The 22,414-nt window shown below is 38.1% G+C and overlaps 1 protein-coding gene and 1 long non-coding RNA gene across 2 annotated transcripts in view; one reads left to right on the forward strand and one right to left on the reverse strand.

Moving 5' to 3' along the window:
- Positions 1 to 9,360, forward strand: part of LOC128886654 (uncharacterized) — a 52,596-nt gene extending 43,236 nt beyond the window's left edge. The window contains exon 2 of the long non-coding RNA XR_008459893.1: positions 8,517 to 9,360. This is a non-coding gene — a long non-coding RNA (uncharacterized LOC128886654). The remainder of the gene's footprint in view (positions 1 to 8,516) is intronic.
- LOC128886640 (BMP-binding endothelial regulator protein) overlaps positions 5,432 to 22,414 on the reverse strand; it is a 41,677-nt gene continuing 24,694 nt past the window's right edge. The window contains exons 6-11 of the mRNA XM_054141703.1: positions 21,239 to 21,421; positions 20,175 to 20,434; positions 19,254 to 19,413; positions 18,974 to 19,161; positions 15,413 to 15,810; positions 5,432 to 13,645 (exon numbers count right to left, since the gene is read on the reverse strand). Of these exons, the coding sequence (XP_053997678.1) occupies positions 13,390 to 13,645; positions 15,413 to 15,810; positions 18,974 to 19,161; positions 19,254 to 19,413; positions 20,175 to 20,434; positions 21,239 to 21,421 (1,445 nt within the window). The 3' untranslated portion in view covers positions 5,432 to 13,389. The remainder of the gene's footprint in view (positions 13,646 to 15,412; positions 15,811 to 18,973; positions 19,162 to 19,253; positions 19,414 to 20,174; positions 20,435 to 21,238; positions 21,422 to 22,414) is intronic.

The raw sequence follows: 22,414 nt of genomic DNA on the forward strand, positions 1-22,414 counted from the left end.
TTTATTCGTCGTCTATTATTCGGGATAATATTTTGCCCATTTGTGGCGAAAGGAAACTATGAGCTCGATCTCCGCGAACTGTTCTCCTTCTCGAATTTTTCTCTTTTTCGGTCGGCTTGCCCGCCGACGCTCGATAGTAGGATTAATTATTGATTCTCGATTAATACGCGTTATTGTCGTAGAGGTAGTTGACCAGCCCGTCGACTTAAGACGGACGTATCCTTTTTTATACACTTTGTGTCAGAGACTCGTCGAGCGATGTTCGGTGGTCCGTTCAACGGGTAAGGAATACGTGAAAATCGAGAAACGTTGATTGATCGATAGCGATAGGATTAACGGTGTATCGCGTATCGATGATGTTCGAGCAACTCGACATCGAAGTACTTAACTACGAAGTATCGAAGTTCCATGTACTTGGTGTCTATCCTTGATAACAGTACTTTCGTGAATGTGTCAATAACGAGACAGAACATTTAATCGGATATGAAACGAACGGCAAAAGAGAAACCTGTAATTGTCAATAATTACAAGTTCTTAGATAGGACCGATTACAGTATTATCAAGTTGTCACGTGCTCGAAATTAAAGTGTGCTAACTTGGAAGGCAAAAGTGGATGAAATTTGATTCTCAGTTAGATTCGACTTTATACGAAGTATTATCATTTACGTTGACAGAGACTCGTGAATGAATGGTGACAATCTGTAGGACAAGTCGACGTAATTTAGATGCGAACGTGGAATTCTCGTTTCAATATATTTGGAATAATTATTAATGTCTACGCTCCATTTGTAGAACATTGACATCGATCCATAATTTCTCTGAGAACGGTACCGTTATCAAAAATGGACACCTAGCCCACGTGTGGTTTTGTAACTGTTACCTGCGGATACCTTTGCGCAAGTATCGCCAAGATTCGATGTAAAAAAAAAACAAACAAAAAAAAAAGAACTTTGCTCTCTGGTATCAAGAGTATTGATTAGGTATTAGTCCCGTCGCTACCGAGTGGTTTCTAGTGGAAACTCGAAGATTCCTAAGAACCGACATGTTTGGAATACGTTGGCAACGTTGGCGACGCTCGCTCGTCGAGGTTACTTTAGAAAATGAAATAATCACAAAAGAGACTCGTACATTTTTCCTTGACTCGGTCTTCGATTCGTATCTTTGAGTCAATCTATGATTCTCCGGTTTATCGATTTGTTCGTTGCCGCGTAGCGAATGGCGTTTAGCTTAAGACTAGTGTAAAAGACCACGGTAACGCGGATCGTGGATTTAGCGCTTCGGTAACTGAAAACGAGTCAAGAAGATAGGTAATTTCGTTGCCGATTTCCGTGCTAGAATATACGAAGAGTAGCACCATTGCAATCGTTAGAGCGTTTATATTATACATACGGTAATCGATGGATAACTGAAACGAAGTTATCTGCGGCACTTCTCTTTTAATTTGTTATGATTGGACTACGGATTATATGCATTTATGACGTAGGATAATACAGAAAACACACGTGAAATATACATAATGTTGAATATATTCTACAATAACTCGTATAATTCAATATTCATTATAATTCTATTATAATAATATCGTTATTTTTATCTTGCGTCTGTGGGCATACCTTTTGGCTACGTTTATACCATGTACGTATTATTTTAATTTATATCATAAATGCATAAAATTTAATTGTCACGAAGATATATTAAAATTTTAATTTTGTTTAACGAATAATTCGTTCCAGTTGCATCGCTCGTAATCCAATTTCGTTTCAGACGTCCAACGATTGCCATATTCCCCTTCTCCTCTCGACCACATCCCCGAATCCCTACCCCGACTGTCCAGCGATGGAAAGATTACGAGTTCGCGAGTTTCGGAACAAATCGAATATATTAATTGCGTCTTATTAAGCGTGTTCCAATAAATAAGTATGTATATCGTAACGTAGTTCTCGCCCCCTTATTCAGCGGGTGATCCAATCTTGTTCTTCGATCGGGCGAGCTTACGTAGTCTCGGCGGTGTTCTCGTCTTACCTGATTTAATCGTTCGAGTCGGTTCACGTCGAATCCAGAATTCCGACCGTTCAACGACAGAGATGAACCACGCGATCATCTTGCACGTGTAAACATTTTCCAACGACGAGAACAAACGATAAACAGATCCGTTTATCCGTTTACTCGTCGAATGTAAATTACAGTTGGAGCGAAAATGTTCTACGATAAAAAGTTAATTCCATTTTTCTAATCGAATAAACGTCACGAATAAATTGGCGCACGTTGGTTTCATTCGTTATCCGTTATTCGAAATAAAGTGTAGCCCCGTCTCTGTTCAATGGTGATTCATCGCAGGCTGGAAGGGGTAATGGACAGAGAAATTTCCATTCTGGATTCAATTCGCGACGCGTCCAGGGTAATTGGTCTCGGAACATTTACATTCCAGAGATAGTTCGAGCGGTGATCGAGCAATTTCGTTTAGGTACTAAATATTCGACCGCGAGACTGCGTGACCTCTGCTCGAGATCTATTTTTGTACCAAAAACATGACGGAAAATGAACAAAAAAAAAAAAGAAAAGAAAAGAAAAGAAAAGTAAATGAAAATAACATAACAGTCGAAAGGGGGGATCCGCCGTGACCGCGACGGGGGATTCCCTTAACTTCCTACTCGTTCGAGTGGACGGTACTTTCTTCCGTCACCATGCCGTGGCGTCTTTCATAGCGGTCTTTTAGCCTCTACATGATTCAAAACACGTTGTAAAAAGTCACTGATAAGGATTAGTCGATAAGCCGACATCAACATCGGAAGAACGATCGATTCTCGAGAAACGCAGCTACCGGCTAGCGAAACGATTACAGCTGTCCGATGGAAACGAGGTTTAGTGGAATCAGGACCGTGGCTAGGTAGATTCGCGTTCACTATGCTAATGGAATACGTAACATGCGTCCTTCCCCCGCTAGTTTTACATTAAGTACACGTACGTATGGTTAGTGTTATGTACGGTTGTTAAAAAAAGAATATTGATCGTTGAATTCTTTGAATTCTTTGAGAAAAAGAACTAAAGTAAACGAAATCGTTTTCACGATAATTGGTAATCGTGGAAATAGTAATTAAAGAACGAGAGAATAGAAAATGATGTGACATTTACAGTTTTGAGTTTATGGGAGGTGAACTGGATTTTTTAGTATTTATTATTAAGAGAAAAATTTAGGAAAAAAATACTTTTGTATAATCAGTTAATGGAAACAGTATTGCGTTACAGAATAGTATTTAAAGGAAATATTATATTGGAGGAATATTGTTTTAGAAAATAATATTTAAGAGAGTATTCTTTTACAAATGAATGTTTAGAAATTCAGTACTTTTTAGGAATAATAGGAGATGTGTTATGGGAGTTAATTTAATTTTAAGGACGCTTGTCGACGTTCTTTTAATATTGCGCCAAGGGACACGTGTCCCTTTTTCAACTGCCTTGTCACGGTCTTAAGCGAAAAAACAACCGGCGATACGAGAATTCTCTAATCGAGAGATCATGGAATGTGTCAAATCAAGTGACAGTGTTTTTACAACAATCGCGCCAATTTTATTCTCCACACTTTACCGTCCGCACAATTCGCGTAATAATGAATTATATTTAAAATGTATTTTATCTATAGTCTACCAATTGTTTCTTAGAGAATAATTGTTACTGCAGTAATGCTCGATTACATGAGAAAATTTCAAATCCTTGTCACTGTTTGTTTCTTCTAGAATTAACTTGCAACCAATCCCGATTAATTAAGAATCTCCGATTCCGATTTTTTTTTATTTAATCGAGCACTGTATTCAGTTAATTACGATAGAAATATTACTCTGTTATTGTTGAAACACGATAGTAATATTAATATTTACTACGGTAAATCGTTATAATTTTATTAATTATATTAATAACTACATTATAATACGAATATTTTGTTTACGCAATACCGGGGATATTATGCCGAAATATTCTTATTTGTTATCGATGATATTTATTATACGTATTGTATTCTTTGTTAGCATATGGACGCGTGAAGTTTTCCAAGATACTTTTGTGAACATTACAATTGTTAAAACGTGAAAACTTTCTTCTTTCAAATAGGTTCACCGAAAAAGATTAATAGTTTAGATACCAAGATGGAGTTTCATTCTTTTTTTTATTTTTTTCAAATAAACAATTCGATTAGGATCGGTAAGCGTTGTACGATGATATTATATCATGTATCTGTAAATATTTGCGATAAAATAGAAACTTCTTTGGTTATAAGAATACAAAAATCTATGTAACTACATATATAACAAATTTATACTACAAAGAAATTTCTAATTTATTCCAATAATGTCCCATCAAGAAACTGAAGATATATACTATCCCAGATACGAGCAATACTCGAACTCACGCGTGCGTGACAGCGGACGGTAAAGTGTCAATAGAGACATAGGACCGACATTGGCATCGATATCGATATCGCTACGTCTCTATTCACTTCCCTCCTTTTCTTTTCACCTTCGAACGCTGATTTTCCCTCCCCAATATTTCCTGTTTCCACTTTCGGCGCTATCTGTTTTTTGTCTTTGGCATACTGACCACTATACTCGTTAAAACTTCCATTTGAAGAGGTAAGGGGTAGAGAACGGTACCGCTTATGCAATTTTCGACATCGACGGGATGAGCAGGCACGCTCGTTCACCGCGTTTGGAACGAAACATGCATCGAAACATTACGTGGACGAACATAACCTCTCGTCGAAACGGTTCTCGGACCGTTAACGGCGAAAGTTATGGCGAGAAAGTAACTTCACTTCGTAAATCGTGCACCTTCAATGACATATCTTTTGCTCCGCACAATTGTTTACGATCTGGTTGAAAGAACGCGACGCAGAGCGGTTAACGAGCACGTCTGCTGGTTCGATAATAAAAATAACAAAGATTATTGAGATTTCAGGAGCCAGATTCTTGCAGATTGGTCTGCCCAAGGCTTTAGGATGCAAGGTATCCTTTCAATAAACTATCTCGACATTACGCGTGTAACGAGCTTTTTAACAAGCTTTTGCACTGTGATAGTGGTTGAAATACTGAAGCTATTGGTGTATGATTTCAGGTATAAATATTAGGTGTACTGGAAAGTAATGTTGTTTGTGCAATTTTAAATACTTGTTTATCACTCATCAGCTCATTGATTTTTATCGATATGGCGTTGAAAATTTGCACGCTATATGGCAAAAGGCTGTTGATAACGAAAGCGATTACATAATTGGTTAAAAATAGAAATTTATTAAAAATTTGTTTGAATTTAACGTAAAAGAAACGACATTACTTTCCAGTCTACCTAATAGTTAACAATTTAGAAGACATGGTAAAGTTTTGAAGATATCAGGTATAAACAAAATAGAAAACCTTCTTTATATTTTAATATCAATTGGAAATCAATAAATTTGTATGTTTTAATATTTAACTACAGATTTCACTAAATTTAACATTTTTAATTTCACGAATCTGATAATGTATGAATATCCTTAAAGGAGTTTCGTGTAAGCTGTTCAAATTACTGATTCGAATTTCAATGTATTGTTGTATTTTGTATAAATTTGTATGTTTTAATATTTAACTACAGATATCACTAAATTTAACATTTTTAATTTCACGAATCTGATAATGTATGAATATCCTTAAAGGAGTTTCGTGTAAGCTGTTCAAATTACTGATTCGAATTTCAATGTATTATTGTATTTTGTCTGTATCGGATAATTAATTTGAATACAACAACAGAATATTTACTCGAGAGGACACCTTGCATCCGAACCCTGCGGGCAGTATCAACTGTACAATAATTAAAAAAAAAAAAAAAAAAAAATATCATACTAATAATGAATAAAAAGAAACATCCAGAATATTCGAAATCTAGCGAATATAATCCGCGTAGCTCCGTTCATTCTCGAAGCTGTAACCAACTCTGTTGTTCTCTCGATTACACGTCGCATGATTATACACGTTTACACGTACACCCATATTTTTAAGATGTTTTTGTGCATTTATAATGTCGTAATAAAAGTTTCGAATCGTGTCATGAGAATCTTTGTTAGTGTCCTTGCGTCTGAATGCGAATGACGATCTGAATTTGGCGGCGAGTCGCTAAGCGTGCAATGATGCTTACGTACGAATTATGATTCTAAATTCTTTCAATTAGAGTTAGTTCATTTATTCCAATATAACCTTCTAATAATAGTCTTCGATTGCTATCTCGAATGAGTCAGATGGCAAAAAATATATATAAAATCGATACGAATTGGTATTAGGTTGATACGTACCTGCACGTTTGCCAAAGTCTTACTAGTTCACACATGCAACGGCAAGGTGGCGCATTGGTCAGTCCTCCAACTTTCTAAATTTCCATATTAAATTTAATATACAATCACAAGCTAAGAAAAAGAACTGCGTTTCGTTCAGAAATCTATTAATGCATTCCTCGTGGGAGAGATCTAATACAAATATCAATTTACCTGTAAAGAGGAATCTGCAATCGATACGTCTCGACAAACAGCAATCGTGGGTACGATTTGCAGCCCTCTGGCGGTAGTCGTCACTCGCGAACGTGTCGCCACATTGGAAGTTTCAACGAAATTGAAACGCGCGTCAGATCTTTTGTATGTTTAACAGTTTTTAATCGAGATTTTACGTCAAAACGGTACACGGTGATCATCGTCGTTGTAATCTTGTCGCGAGTGATTGATCAATCGCGAATAAAGTGTCAAACATTTTCATAATCGCGTGTTTAGTACGAATATCAGACAACGAACACTTACGAACCGTTCCGACTTACGAACCGTTCCGATCCGCGTTCCGCTGGTCCCACGTTATTCATACCATTTATTACAAACTCGCGAAACTTTTCTTAAATACGCTTAAGTACACAAGCATATTATATAGATAAACGCGAAAAAAATAAATAATACGAAATAATGAAGCACGACGAGTGACAGGTATTGGTTAGCTACCTAGACAGATTAAATTGAGAAGCTTCGAGTAATTTCTACGGAACGTGGTATGGACCGACCGACGCTTCCCGCGCGAATTTCCACAGTAGCTTCTTTGCAAGTGCGTTTAGAGTCACGTTGTACGTCGAAGACCGAAAAAAACCGTGAAATATCGTGAAAACTGTCGAATATTCGCGATAAACAGAATAGTGAATGTTCCGTAAACAGAAAAGACAAATATTCGATGACGGATGTCGTGTCTTTTCTTTTATATCGGCGAAAAGACGTACAGGCATCGGTATGGGGAATACACCATTGGCTCGAAGGAACGAGGAGCAGGTTCATCGACTGATCGCCGATCAAGAATTGAATTGATATCCCTGGTAGGTACAGAGATACATAAGTGGCTACGGTAGCTTAATATTACGCTAGCGTAACCATTGTTTCTCGAAAACGGCTGGAGCAAAAAGAATGAATTCTTTGGCAAATAATTGGCAAATAAATAGCAAAAAAATATCGTGTTAATTTGGCATTGGCCTTTTGAAATGGCTACGCCAACTTAATATACGTAGTGCTTTCTTTCTTTTCTTCTTCCACGAAAGGTTTCCACGAATATGTCACGCATTTTTTTTACGAATATAAGTCATTTATTTCGTTCGTATTCGGTTTGTACCAGAGTACCTCTATACTATAGTCGATAAAAATTGGCTAAGGCTTTGGACTATCCGGTATATTTGCGATTTCCTCGCGAAACGTTTGATGGTTATATCGATATACAATACACATGCGTGTATACGCGTAACTACATACATAGATGCGTACATGTACGCGCGCGCCGTATACTCGAGCTATGTACAGTTTTAATTAGGATTACCAACTGTCCTTTGTTCGAAATGACAATAATTTTCTCAGCTCTCTGTGTCCTCTTTTAGGTCTTTAGGCTGACAAAGGATGCTATATGTAATTTTCAGATAAATTCGTGATATATTTGAGAGTCATGATAGAATAAATTATGGTGAGAATTTAGCGTTTTTTTATTATTTAAGTAGAATAAAAGTAGAGAAGTAGAAAATATTAGATGAGAAAATTAGAACCTATTCGTCTATAACTAATATTAATATTCATATACGGTCAGTCCTAGAAGATATTCGTAACCATCATGTCTATTGAAGAAAGTCTAAATTAAATGATGCTTTGATGTTTCCAAATAAATGTTTCATTATAAATACGTACATGTGTGAAATTGATTCATGTACAGATTTATAATGAAACATTTATTTGAAAATATCAAATTTGCGACTTAACGTAGACAAATTTTTTCAGTAGACATAGAGGCTTCAAATACTTATGGGACTGATTGTATACAGGGTGTCCCAAAAATGTTGTAACATATTAAAAGGGGTGATTCGGGAGGTGATTTGAAACAACTTTTTCCTTAGCGAAAATGTTGTCGGAGGCTTCGTTATGAAGATATTAACGGAAAACACTGACCAATCAGAGCGCGCGTATACCGTTGGGAGCGGCCGCGGTAGCGAATGAGCGCGGCCGCTTAGCGCGTAAGCCTACGCTCCAGCGGTATACGGGCGCTCTGATTGGTCGGTGTTTTCTGTTAATATCTCCTTAACGAAGCCTCGTATAAAATTTTCGCTAAGGAAAAAGTTGTTTCAAATCACCTCTCGAACCACCCCTTTCAAGGACCTCCAACATTTTTGGGACACCCTGTATACAGTGAGTGAATAACTATTACCACCTGAAATAACTTTTCATATACTAATATTAAGGGAAAACAGTCTCATATAAATATATTAAATTCAAACGGGTCTTAGTTAATAGAAACATTTCAGTTTTTCGATAATCTACAAAAATACATTCGGAATAATGGTTTATATAGTCACTTTCCACTTGTATTATTTCCGTGGAATAAAAAACATCAAATTCTCACCATAACTGATACTGTCACGACTCTACGTACATATTAGAGAAATACGTAAAACAACAGTGGGAGTTTTTTTTTATGCCCCTTCTTCAAATTTTCTCCAGTTGCAACCCTAGTTTCGATAGATAAGATAAAATATAGCAAGTGTAGAAGAAACGCAGGTAAACGATGAGAACAGAAAAAGGTATCACGAGAAAGGTGAAGCGAAGGACACGGAATTGCATGTGCGCGTTATAAAAGGGGGAGAGAGTGTTATAGTAATCTTGAATAAAAGACGCCGCGTTACTTGGTTAGCCGCTCTGGCGAGTCCCGTCTGTCTATATATGTATATACAATTTTTGACGTCCCGTTGATAAGCAAAAGCGTCGTTTGCAATTCTGTGATACGCACAGATGATGCCCTGTAGAGTTCGTGATACTGCCAAATAAAATCGAGGCTAGGTTTAAAAGTAATCTTGCCTTTATGCAATTTTGTAATTATTCTAAAACGAAATTTTCCTCTAATTTGCGCAACGAACAGATTAAACTAATGGAGGGCACGGATTCTAATTTCTAGACAGGTTTCAATGGTTTCAAATGAGAGATCTTCTGATGTTATTAGTTTTTAATGTATAATGTTTAAACTAATGATTTTTGGACACAAACAAGTCAAAACATTTTTTTTAGAGAACATTATGCTACATCGATCGGTGTAATCGAAAATACAGTGGATGTAGAAAGTATTCGTACACCGATCAATTTCCAAAAAAACTATGTAAAATTGTAATTGATTAATTTACTTTTTATAAACAATGACATTCTACGTATTTTTGGAAATATCTAGAATAGATAGATTACAAAAAAAAAATAGCTATTTATGTAAGTTGCGAAATTAACAAGAAAAAAACCAATTAATCGATAGAAACGTTGAAGCGATAAGTATTCGCACGACTGTTTAATTTTTAAAACTTAATTAAGAAAAAAAAGAAATTTACATTAATTTACAAGTATGTAATACTTCCTTAAATTATTAGTTATTCGAAGTGAGATCTTTTTCCATTCCTCTATTAGAGCCATTTTTACAAGTACTTTATAGGAAATTTGTTGTTTTCTAATTCGTACGGACCAATAAACTAATGTGTTTACGTTACAAACTCCACTATAAATGGTTCGTCATAAGAATCGTACAAATACTTATTGCTTCTATACTTTTATCCACTTTTCACATTTTTTTGTTAACATCACAAATTATATTGACTAGTAAATGTTGTTTTGGACTATATCTATCTTAGAGACTTCCGAGAATACGTAAAATATCATTGATTATAAAAAAAGAAGTTAAGAAACTACAATTTCATACAAAAGTTCTTTGGGAAATTGATCGTTTACGAATACATTCTACACCCACTGTACATGACTCCGTTTAAAACCACGTTATTGACTTTCGTAAGTTCTCCACGCGTTCACCAACAAAAAAACCAATAACATCAGAATAAGTCCGACTTGAAACCATTCGAAGTAGTCTACGCAAATGTTTGCTATTCGTAATAATATTCACCATAAACCGAGAGGTGGAAATTTCTGACGAACCACGGTGTATATTTTAGAAAAATTGTTCCGTATAAACGAGGGTAACTGCGAATAGCCTGTCTTTGTTGGGACATCTTGTACGTACACCTATATCTATCTACACACGCGAGAGGACGTGCTGGAGAAGGTTCGCTTAAACCTATAAGGAGGAAAGGTCGATCGTTGCGCGTTCGATTGAGCGCGCGATTACTCTGGGACGTAGATGCTATGCCGCGAGCCTGCTCATCGGCCGAAATACTGCACGGTGCTCCGGAACCATTCGAGCGTCGAAGAGGATCGCGCGGAGAATTTGCGACGACGCGCAGCTTCCGTGGGCGTCGTGGTTAAAGCGTCGTGGATGCGCGGAAATTCTAGGTCGACACGCGTGGAAACTCTCGGTCGACGCGCGTGTTCACGGTAGAAACGGTGACTAGTAGATTTTCGTCGAGCAGTCCCCCGCGTTCGGTTCGTTCTCCGGGAGCGAAAGAGAAGAGATGGGCAAATTTCTTACTCGGATGAAAATGTCCACAACGAATGAAAGATAAACGATTTCTTACGCGTTGCTTGTCGAAGTAAGGGGTTAGTCGCAGTCAAGAAGAGGAAAAACGACATTTCTTTGTGATTTTTTTGTTTAGTTAGTAAATAATAATTCGCATAAGTAACAATTAAGTATATTATAAAGCATGTTTTAAAGAACTAAAAAACGTAGGTTTGCGGTGAGCAAGATTTCTCTACACTGGATTACCTGAAAACAAAAACAAAGGTAGATTTCGATAATAGATTAGTCTAGCGGGTCCCTGATCGAAGGATTTTGGAAAAAATTCATTTAAAACAAGATGGCGTACATTTGAAGTTGATTTTTGTTTTTTTCACTAAAATTAAACGATCCAATACAGGGTAAAAAAGAAGTATATAAGAAAATAAAAAATCCTTCGATCAGGGACCCGTTAGTCTAATATATTTTCTAAATCTACCTTTAGTTTTGTTTTCAGGTGCACCAGCTTGAAGAAATCTTGTTCATCGCAAACCAAGTGGCCACCCACGCCATCGTCTGTTATGGACGAAATGAATTAACCTTTTTTTAAAACAAAAATTCTTTCGTAGTTCTTTAAGACATACTTTGCAATATGTTTACATTTCATTAATAAAAATTATTATTTAATATCTTAAAAAAAAAGAACACAAGAAACTGTCCGTTTCCATTTTTCTGGCTGCGACTAACCCGTTAAAACAAAAACTCCAGTTAGATGGTGGATGATTTTACAATTACTAGTAGACTTTTCAATTCTTTTGACTCTAGTAAGACATAGAAAGTCACGAGCATCAAAAGTATTCGTACCCTTTATGTCTACTGAAGAAATTTGTCTAAATCAAATGGTAAGTCCGATGTTTCCAAATAAATTCATTACAGATATATACATAAATAAACTTTACACATGTACATATTTATAATGAAAAATTTATTTGGACACATCACACCTACCATTTGATTTTACCAAATTTCATCAATAGACGAATATTTGTAGGACCGATTGTATATCCCAGCGAATAAAAAAGGTTGGAAAATTGATTTTCTCAATATAGCAGATTTGCGATTCAGCGAGTAAGAGTTAAAAAGTTTGTTTATCCCCCGTTGGTTATTCGATATTTCCGTCTGGATAAGAATTTAAGATTTTACCGTAAAACTCAATAATCCCCGACTTTTTGGTTATTTCTAAATTAACACTTTAACTACTGGCCTATGTAGAAAAAGGCTACAACTTAGAAAAGGATTTTTTACATTAGCATAGATTGATGTTATCTAGGCTGATATTAATTTTTACGTGCTATTACTAGGCATATCGAAAGGCCTTTCCTCAAATTAAGCATCTTAAGTAGACAGCCAACATCACAGTTAATAGGTCCTTGTAAGTAGACGATGGAATGAAGGGGGTATCCTGAATTAGAAGGTCTAAAAAAAAGCCGTTCTTCGCGAATTTCTTTAAGATGGAAAAAAACAATTAATTCTATCCGAACTTTTATCCTATTTTTATACATATTTGGGTAGTCTGTACAAATTTTCTCAACAAGAAATATTCACAAATATACACAATTAAAACCTCCTATCGGCGAGAAAGATGCCGGTCGTAATTTTGGTTTGACTCAAAAAAAAAAAACCAAAAGAAATTTTCATTTTCATACATTTTTCTTCTACGTGAACTAAGAGAAACCCGCAAAAATGGCGAAATGTGAAGTTACTGCATGTTTGAAAAAAAAGAACGAGTTCTTTGGTTGAAAGAAGTCACTTTAACTCGATAAAAAAGTTGTTTAAAATTTCTTTTCTATGAAGTTTCTTAGTTCACACAGAAGAAAAATGTATGAAAATGAAAATTTCTTTTGATTTTTTGTGACAAATCAAACTTACGACCCGCATCCTTCCCGCCGATAGGAGGCTTTAATTGTGAAGGTGGTCTACAAACGTGCGTCACAGTCGACTCAATTCGAATATTTCTTGTTGGAAAATTTTATGCAGACTATTCAGATATGTATAAAAATAGGATAAAAATTCACAATAGAATTAATTGTTTCTTTTCCATCCTAAAAAAATTCACGAAAAACCGCTTTTTTTAGACCTCCTAATTCAGGATACCCCCTTAAAGTAGGCTCCTGGTAGATAAAGTGTTGCACCCTATCGCTTAAATCGAACGAAGAACTTTTAATTCCCGAAAAATGGTAATTTTCTGAGTCGAGCAGTCCTCGTACCATAATATCGAATTTTGCCCATCTCTGGTGGCAGAGGACGTCGTTCCGCGACACGAGGAACGTCGTCGACGTCGAGGCGAGTTTTGTCCGTAGACGGGGCGCGAGCACGACGCGTCGACGCGACTGGACGAACACGAAACAAGAATCGGTTTACGCGATCCTCGTCGGCTGATTCGAACTCGAACCGATCAGGGGTAACGCGGGCCGATCGCTGGCGATCCCAGTGACTGGTCCCAACCGGTTCGACACCTGGTCGATTTCCGCCAGTGAGGAAGCTGAATGCCCAGCCTCTTGCACTCATGCGCGTACGCGGTGAACGACTCGCAGTAGCAGTTCTCGCTGGGGCACTCGCACATGTCCTGCAGGCAAGCCTTGTAGTACATGGTAGGGTTCACCTTCTTGTGGCACGCGTCGAAGATCTGCGACCTCAGCCGATTGCACAACCTGCGTCATCGCGACGAATCGCGTTTCTTGTTAGCGGCCGTACCGTTCGGAGAAAGAAAGATCAGTCCTAGAGTTCACTTTTCTTCGATGAAGGCAAATATATATATTATACGCGGTCGCGAATAATATTTTAGATTTCGTTGATTTTTTTACTGTTGAATTATCAATACGCTTAACGAAGAATGAACTTATTGTTCTTTGTTCAAAATTAAATCGGCGTTCTCCGAAGTGTTTCACTATTACGTATCGCCGTCGATACTTTGTTTTAACACGTTGACTGCCAAGCGAACATTCTTGAAAATTTCTGCTAAGATTAAATATTATTTAGACTGTCGGAGTCTAGGTAACGAAACATTTATCGTGGTATTTAGTTCTGTAATTACATCGAAATTCAAGAACTTCATTTAGATTCATCTCCTGTGACGTCTAACTTTCAGAATTAATCCTTCTAGTTCTTGAGTGAAAAACACTGTCACCCATATATGGGTGACATGGCGATCAACGTGTTAAAAGTCGAACTGTGGCGACGTGAAACATAAACATTCGGGAGATATCAGAGGACCCTGATTTCCCTCTGGTGTCGAAGGTTTAGTTAGTTGAGTACGAGATCTCGTAACGTACACAACTCTCTAGCCGTCGTGCAAAATAAAATTTATTTCTTTTAAAATATAAATGATATTAATGATTTCGGTCTCCCATATCCAATATTTACTTTCATGTAATTTAGTCTTCCAGCCTTTGCACAAGCTGGTTAATGATGTCTGACCCAATAGAATTTGCAATTTCTATGAAGACTGATCTTTCTTTTCTCCTGTAATAACGCGATCGTGATTCTCGTCATTATCGGTAAATTAAATAAACACACACATAGGACTCTCCCTGGGGATCAATTCTCTACACCAATATCAAACAAAAAGTTCTTAAGCGTATTGAGATCTTAAACTTCATTATCGAGATACGATCGATTAAAAACTACAGCTGTAACTTCTCAATTTAAACTAAAATAACAAAGTTTCGAATTGCAAAGTAGTGTAGAACTTTGGGATTCGTATCGTCACTTGATCCCAAAAATGTGTGCTATATGTCTGTTAATACTGTTAACCGGTTCGTTCTCACGGACGTGTTATTTCGCGACGACGACACTGTTTGTATCGGGTCACAGACGACAACCATACTATTTGTATTAGGTCACAAACGTGTTATACCGCGCCGCGGTACCGGTCGTACAATGCCACGGACGACATATCTCGCGTGTTCCATTATTAGATCAAGAACTTTAATTCGGAAAGGCGGTGATTTTGGAAAGGGTATATAATAAAGCAAAGCTTTGTTTTAAGGATATTTAAAATTTATTATTTCTCTGTATGGTACAATTCAAAGCAGGGAGCTGCGCACATAACGCGACATTACAATTCTTGCAATAATAGCTCGTTTCTTTACGAACCGGTGTTGTAGAACTAATAAGAGAAATAATCAATTTCAAATATCCTTAAATCAAAGCTTTGCTCTATTATATACCCTTTCCAAAATCACCGTCTTTCCGAATTAAAGTTCTTGATCTAATAATGGAGCACGCGAGATATGTCGTCCGTGGCATTGTACGACCGGTACCGCGGCGCGGTATAACACGTTTGTGACCTAATACAAATAGTATGGTTGTCGTCTGTGATCCGATACAAACAGTATCGTCGTCGCGAGATAACACGTCCATGAGAACGAGCCGGTTAACAGTCGTTATAGTTAACGATTTCAATGAATAATGCTTACCTGTGATCTTTTCGTCCTCTGCAACGTCTCTCTCTGTCGTGATTAACCGTGTGCTTCGGCCTGACGCAACTTCTCTTGGCTCCTACCGCCCAGGACTGACCAAACGGTTGAGGATCTTGTAACAACCTACCCCGTCTGTTGGTGAAGTCGTCCTTTGGTAGGGAATTAAAGTTTCCGCAGAGACCGCACAGTCTACCCCTGTATGAAGTCGGCGCTGAGACTTCGAGGAAACTAATCCCGTCCCATAGAACTTTGATTCCGATTTGAGTGCTCACTACGATGCTGTCCACCGTTCGATTCACCTCCAAACGGTTCGCCACGCGATAAGGCACCTCTACCTTCTTCCCGTTCACCTTCACTCTCATCCTCTGACCGAGATTCACCTTCAAATCGCCCACCTACGGTCACCAAAGATAGGAAGCTGTGTAGAACCGCGGAGAGACTGATTCATGCCACGCGCGAGGGAAGTCATCCAAGTCCCCGTTACCACTTCCACTTCGCGATATCTGTGTCCAATAGTTGCGCTGCTGAACCGTTAGATGCCGCTAGTATTCACTGTTTGTTTGTTTGTTTATTAAATTAAATTGCGTACATTTGTTACGTACAGAGACTTCACTCTGTTTCGTTATTTGAAATAACTTATTTCCATCAAACCTCTCCTCCGTGACATTTGCCCTTTCGAGCGGATGCGGCCGCGGCCCTTCGATAAAGTTTTTACTAAGAAACTAGAGCGCGTCGCGGGATTGATTTCCACGAAATATAGGAGCTACGTGCCGCTACGCATCTCCGCGTACGGCAGCATAGATTTCATAAGAATCAACTCCCACTACCGCTTTTCTAACAAAATCTAGAGTATATAAATCGATGCGTTTTGCATTTCGGGGGCTCATCTCTTGACGACACGTTGAAGTTACGTCGCCCTATACAGGGTGTCCCAAAACTCGGGGAGGAGCCGGAAATGGGAGGTAGCTGAGACGATTCTGAACAACAATTTCCTTTGCAAAAATGTCGGATGGGGCTTCGTGGCCGCTCCAACGGTCTACGCGCGCTCTGATTGGTCGGGGTTTTCGCTTAATATCTCCTTAACGAAGCCCCATCCGACATTTTTGCAAAGGAAATTGTTGTTCAGAATCGTCTCAGCTACCCCCTATTTCCGGCTCCTCCCCGACTTTTGGGACACCCTGTATCTTAAACCCGCGAGGCAAGATCGGGAAGAATCCCCTTCGAGCAAAGTAAAGCAAAGTAAAGTTCGGGTTATAGTAATCCAGAAGAAATAAGACGCAGACCGTGTTACCTCGTCGTTAGATCGGGAAGGATCCCCTTCGAACATAGTCTTGAAACGTTTTGGCAAAAACTCGTTCTATTGTAAACGTGACCCCCGCATTTCAACTCGGTGCGTAACCTTGAGAGTAGGAATTAGTTTCCGCGATATATATACAGAAAACATTTGTATAGTCCTAATTAAACCTTTGAATACATACGTAGTTTAGTAGAGTAATCCTAACTATTTTCTTCAGTACCTATCCTATTGAATTATTAAATTAAGGAGACCCACAGCAATACACCTTTACCGCTCGAGGTGTATTGCATAGTAAAAGTTACGAGGCCCCAACTAACAAATCCTAGTGGCAACCCTTCGTTAACCATACGCTGGCGCGTCCACGACAACTTTCCAACCTCTTAGTGCCAACCCTACGTTAGCCATACGTAGGTGCGTCCACGAAAGCACATCCCTGTTAACAAAATTGTCCAAACGACAGCTATCCTCGGCAACGCGGCCGAAGCAAACCTCACAGCCCTCGGCTCGTAACACATTCATAGAAGTACTTTGCACTACTATGCGCTGCTCTCTTTTTACATTTCCTCTTCTAAACGCTACTATCCACAGCAAAATTATTATGATCCTGATCGAATGATAGAAACATGAAATCTTTAAAAATATTTAACCTCGACTCGAGTAAAACCTGTGTTCGTTAACAGCTTCAAGCTATTTAAAAATTGCAAATAATTTATGGATCGAATGAACGCTAGTAGATAATAGATTAAACCTTTGCAATATGAGTTCACTTCTCACGTGACACTTCATACAGGCAATAAAGGAAATTAGTGGGACACGGTATATTCGAACAATGCTTTGAAAGTATGTGTACGTAGATAAAAAAAGGTACTTCGGATACTAATAGTAGCGTTCTTTATCGAATGTGCCAACACAACCGCATCGAATTGCACACATAACTGATCTCTCTAAATGAACTGGAATAGTTGGAGAGATAAGTTTTGTATACAATTCAGTTATTGTTATTATTGGGTTATTCTCGTGCTTGAAGGCTCAGTGCGTATACTTTATCAGTGTATTATAGTTTAACAAAATATAAATACAGAATACTAAACGAAGGAACTAAGAAAACAGTCGTAGCGCAAAGGGTTAAATATATATCATTGCCTGTTGAAAACGTTTCCTGAAGGAGAAAGCGACCCCTTCTCCCTCGCGTGGCATGAATCAGTGTTAACGAATTTACAGCAAGCAGATACGTTCCATAGGGGAAAGTGGCTCAGTTCACGATACCCTTTCTCCCTTGGTAAACTTTTACACTGAAACGTTTGGCTACTGCGCGAGGTGAATGCGTAAAAGTATTATACCACAAACACAAGACGGTGCAACTTCCTATTAAAATTAAATTAAATTGTATGCATCTAAAGGGTTTCTCGTAATTAAATTAAACGGGTAAAGGTTTCACCCCTTGAAATTTGTAGCCGAGACATCGCTAAGAAATAACAATGCTTCGTAAATGGTGCTACTACTCTACGTTTGAAGTTTAAAATAGGTTATCAACCCGATTAAGTTTCTATTTATTCACTCTAGATGAGTAACACAGGGTTCCCAAGGTTCCTAAAGAATTCGATTTTTTCGTTGGTGGCATTGGAATATCTAACATCCGGTGACTGGTCCTAACGAACATGTCGACCATGGTCTAATTATACTTTTAGAATACAAGATTCGCTATCTAATTACGCTATTACGGGGAAGAGGTAGCGTCGGCTCATAAGGAGACATCCGAATGTTACGATCTTAATAAATGTAACGATATTTTTTATTTTCATAACATTAGTATTATGCAGTATTTATTTCATTTATTAGAATCTTTTTTCGATTAATATTTATGTAATATTTCATAGTTCGTAAAATAATGGGAGTATACAGTGCTATCTCAGTAATAGATAACAAAGGTTGCTACGACGAAAAGTCGATTAATAGGCTATCGATTATCAAAGTGTTAACACTTACCCATAGGAATCGCTACTTTGTTATCTATCAATGATAGCGATAGAATGAAAACAATTCTAATACGCTAAATAAATGTTATAAAATGCTAATGCTATGAAAATGAAAAATATTATTAACCTTAATTATACATATAACCAACCACTAAAATAAAGTGTTAAAAAGGAAGCACATAGGAATTATCGTCTCGCGACTCGTCTCTACGAACAAATCAGTGTTCATTAAAGGACGTTCAAACGCGCGTCATTAGAGACTTCCGACTCTCTCGTTGCACTCACCTTTATGGCGATCGTCTTCGTCCACGCGGAGAACCTGGTCGCCCTGGCGTCGTTGGTCACCCGAATGCTGAACGTGTGGCTCGAGCAATCACTGGCCAACTGATACTTGCACGCGCCCTTGAAGCTGTAAAACTTTCCATCGAACGTGCGATAATGCGGATCCCCGAAGACCGTGCACACGCCGTCGCCTGCACAACGCGAAAGATCGTGTCGGAAAATTTGTCGAGCGGCTGATGGCTGCGCGAACGCAAACGGTTAGATTACGATCGAACGACATTACTTTCGACGCAACGTGGACAGCACTGGCCCTCCGGGTGTTCCAGCCTCGAATTTGGTGGACAGGGTAGATTTAACGGCGGGCACATCGGCATCGCGCACCGCACCTTTCCCTGCGTGCAAGCGCATGCCTTGCAGGAATCAAGCTTCCAAGTTTCGCCATCCTGCCTAGGACAAAACAGAACCTTTAAACCAGAGAAACTATCGGAAATAGAACAACGGTTTCTAATCTTTTAACTTAACAAAATGGAGAGTTACCGTTCACTTGAAAGCGAATTAAGGTCGATTCAGACTATGCAACAACGGACTGTCCCGTTCCGGGAACGATACGTGCCGGCACGACGAAACATTAAGACACGCGTTTTAATTTAATTAATTTAATTTCCTTTATTGCCTGTACGAAGTGTCACGTGAGAAGTGAACTCATATTGCAAATGTTTAATCCATTATCTACTAGCGTTTATTCGATCCATAAATTATTTGCAATTTTTAAATAGCTTGAAGCTGTTAACGAATATAGGTTTTACTCGAGTGAATAGTTCCATTAAAACAAAACGTGCGTTTGAATGTTTTGTCGTGTCGGTACCGGTACGTGTCGTTGCCGGAACGTGACGGTGCGTGTCGTATAGTCTGAATCGACCTTTAGCCAGCGACTTTTGTCTTGCGAATTTCCATTATACTTTACTAACCAAATGGAATCTACAGTTTTCGAACGAGCCACAAACGAGGCGCCAATAACTACTATCTGTCATTTGGATGCAGGTTGACCAGTCAGGTCGACACCAAAAATACTTTATACTAGAAAATGATGTTGAATCTACGAAACATACACCTGATATATTACATTCTTGATGTAGAATACAAATTATTCAAATATTGCTTTCAAGCGAACGAGTAAGACTGTATTATTATTGTAAATACTCGCCCCGTAAGTCTTCCCGGCATATGTACACGACGGTCGAATTTCCTCGACTTCGGGACATTGCGGACAACAGCGATCAGGAAGGATGATTTGATGCTCGCTCGGACAGTCGTGGACAGGGCAAGTCTCTCTGACGCACGACACGGCTGAATTAGAACAGCTGCAACGTGTGCACTGGTCGGCGTAAAACTGTTTGCCCGAATTGTAGATCATCGTTCCAAGCATGCACGCTCCCTTTGGTGGTGACAAGTACCTTCCGCTGCCTGAAAATTGACACCTTTCTCTTTAAACACTCCAAAAAGTTCAATTTTCAACTTTTTTTTGCCTGCAGTTTGTTCACATTCTTAAGAAACACATGCTAATAATGTAACGAAAAATTTCATCAATTTCGAAAAGGCGAAACTAATTTATTATAAACGCAAAACTGATCTCATAACTCGATATATTAGGTTGTCCGAAAAGTTTCTTTCGCTTTATTAATAAGTAATACATGGACAATAGTTTATGCTTTGTGTTACATTAATGAATTGTGCGCGATTCATTTTGCTCCCATTACTGTTACAACATGAATATCTATGAAATTAGATTGTCTATTTATATGAACACGACCACAGAAAATAATTGAGTGCAACTCGCGAAAGAAACTTTCGGGACAACCTGATAGGATAGTAATAGTAATCGAACGCTAAAACACAATCCCGTAGTTCAGCGAATAATGTAATCAAACACAAAGCCTGTCCCCTAGCTGAGCGACTAATGTAATCGAACGCAAAACGTATCCATACTCACTCACTTCCGTTTGATTACATTTACAAGTGAAAAGCGAAACCAGAACGGTTTTCAACCATAAAATCAGTAAATACGAATCGCTGTCGCCGTGCACGTCGCTCGGTATATTTTTAACGTGACGTTATCGGTTTAACGAAGTCGATGGAAACGCGCATCGCAGGGTTAAGCCGTGATATTATTGTTTTGACTCGTGCTGCTGTACGACCTGGCTGCGGTTAAAGGCAACGGTCGCGAGGTAATACCGCGCGAAAGTAGAAAAAAAACCATTGGAGAGATACCTTTGCAGCGAGGACAACACTCGCCGGGATCGTGAACGATCCTCGAAGAAGGACAGTGCAGCACGGGACAGGCCTGCTTGGCGCAGATCAGCCGACCAGCGTTGCACCTGCAAGTCACGCACGGGTCCTCGGTCGTCGTCACCGATCTGTCCGCCGTCACCATTTGTCCGTTCACGTAGCATCCTGCAGAGCAGAAAACAGAATCCAGTTCTGCTCGCATCTCTCTGATCACGTGGCATTGATAAAGATTTTCCCTGACAACGGAAGATTGGATATCGATGCACCTTATTGAGTTGATTCATAAATGGCTGCAAGTGACTAATGCTTTCGGGAAATACAGTACGTGTAGAATGTATTCGTACACCGATCAATTTCCCAAAAAACTTTTCTGTGAAATTGTAGTTTCTTAACTTCTTTTTTTTTGTAATCAAGGATATTTTACGTATTCTCGGAAGTCTCTAAGATAGATATAGTTCAAACAACATTTACTAGTTAATATAATTTGGGAAATTAACAAAAGAATGCGAAAAGTGGGTAAAAGTATAGAGGCAATAAGTATTTGTACGATTCTTATGACGAACCATTTACAGTAGAGTTTGTAACGTAAACACATTAGTTTATTGCTCCGTGCGAATTAGAAAACATCAAATTTCCAGTAAAGTACTTTTAAAAGTAACTCTAATAGAGGAATTGAAGAAGATCCCACTTCGAATAACTAATAATTTAGATAATTTAATACTTAGAAGAGTTGCAGTAATTATAAAATCAAAAGGAAATCCCACGAAGAAAGTATTATATACATGTAAATTAATATAAATTTCTTTTTTTTTAATGAAGTTTTAAAAATTATATAGTTGTGCGAATGCTTATTGCTTCAACATTTCTATCGATTAATTGCTTTTTCTTGTTAATTTCCCAACTTACATAAATAGCTATTTTTATTTTGTAATCTATCTATTCTAGAGATTTCCGAGAATATGTAGAATATCATTGGTCATAAAAAATAAGTTAATAAATTACAATTTTACATAGTCTTTTTGGAAATTGATCGGTGTACGAATACTTTCTACATCCACTGTAGGTAGCAATTTTTAATATGGCTACTGATTGGGACTAGTCATAATCGATGATGATTATACAGGGTGGAGCAATAACTTGTCCCAGCACGAATATTTT

The sequence above is a fragment of the Hylaeus anthracinus genome, unplaced genomic scaffold (genome assembly GCF_026225885.1).
Source record: "Hylaeus anthracinus isolate JK02 unplaced genomic scaffold, UHH_iyHylAnth1.0_haploid 11985, whole genome shotgun sequence".
NCBI lineage: Eukaryota > Metazoa > Arthropoda > Insecta > Hymenoptera > Colletidae > Hylaeus > Hylaeus anthracinus.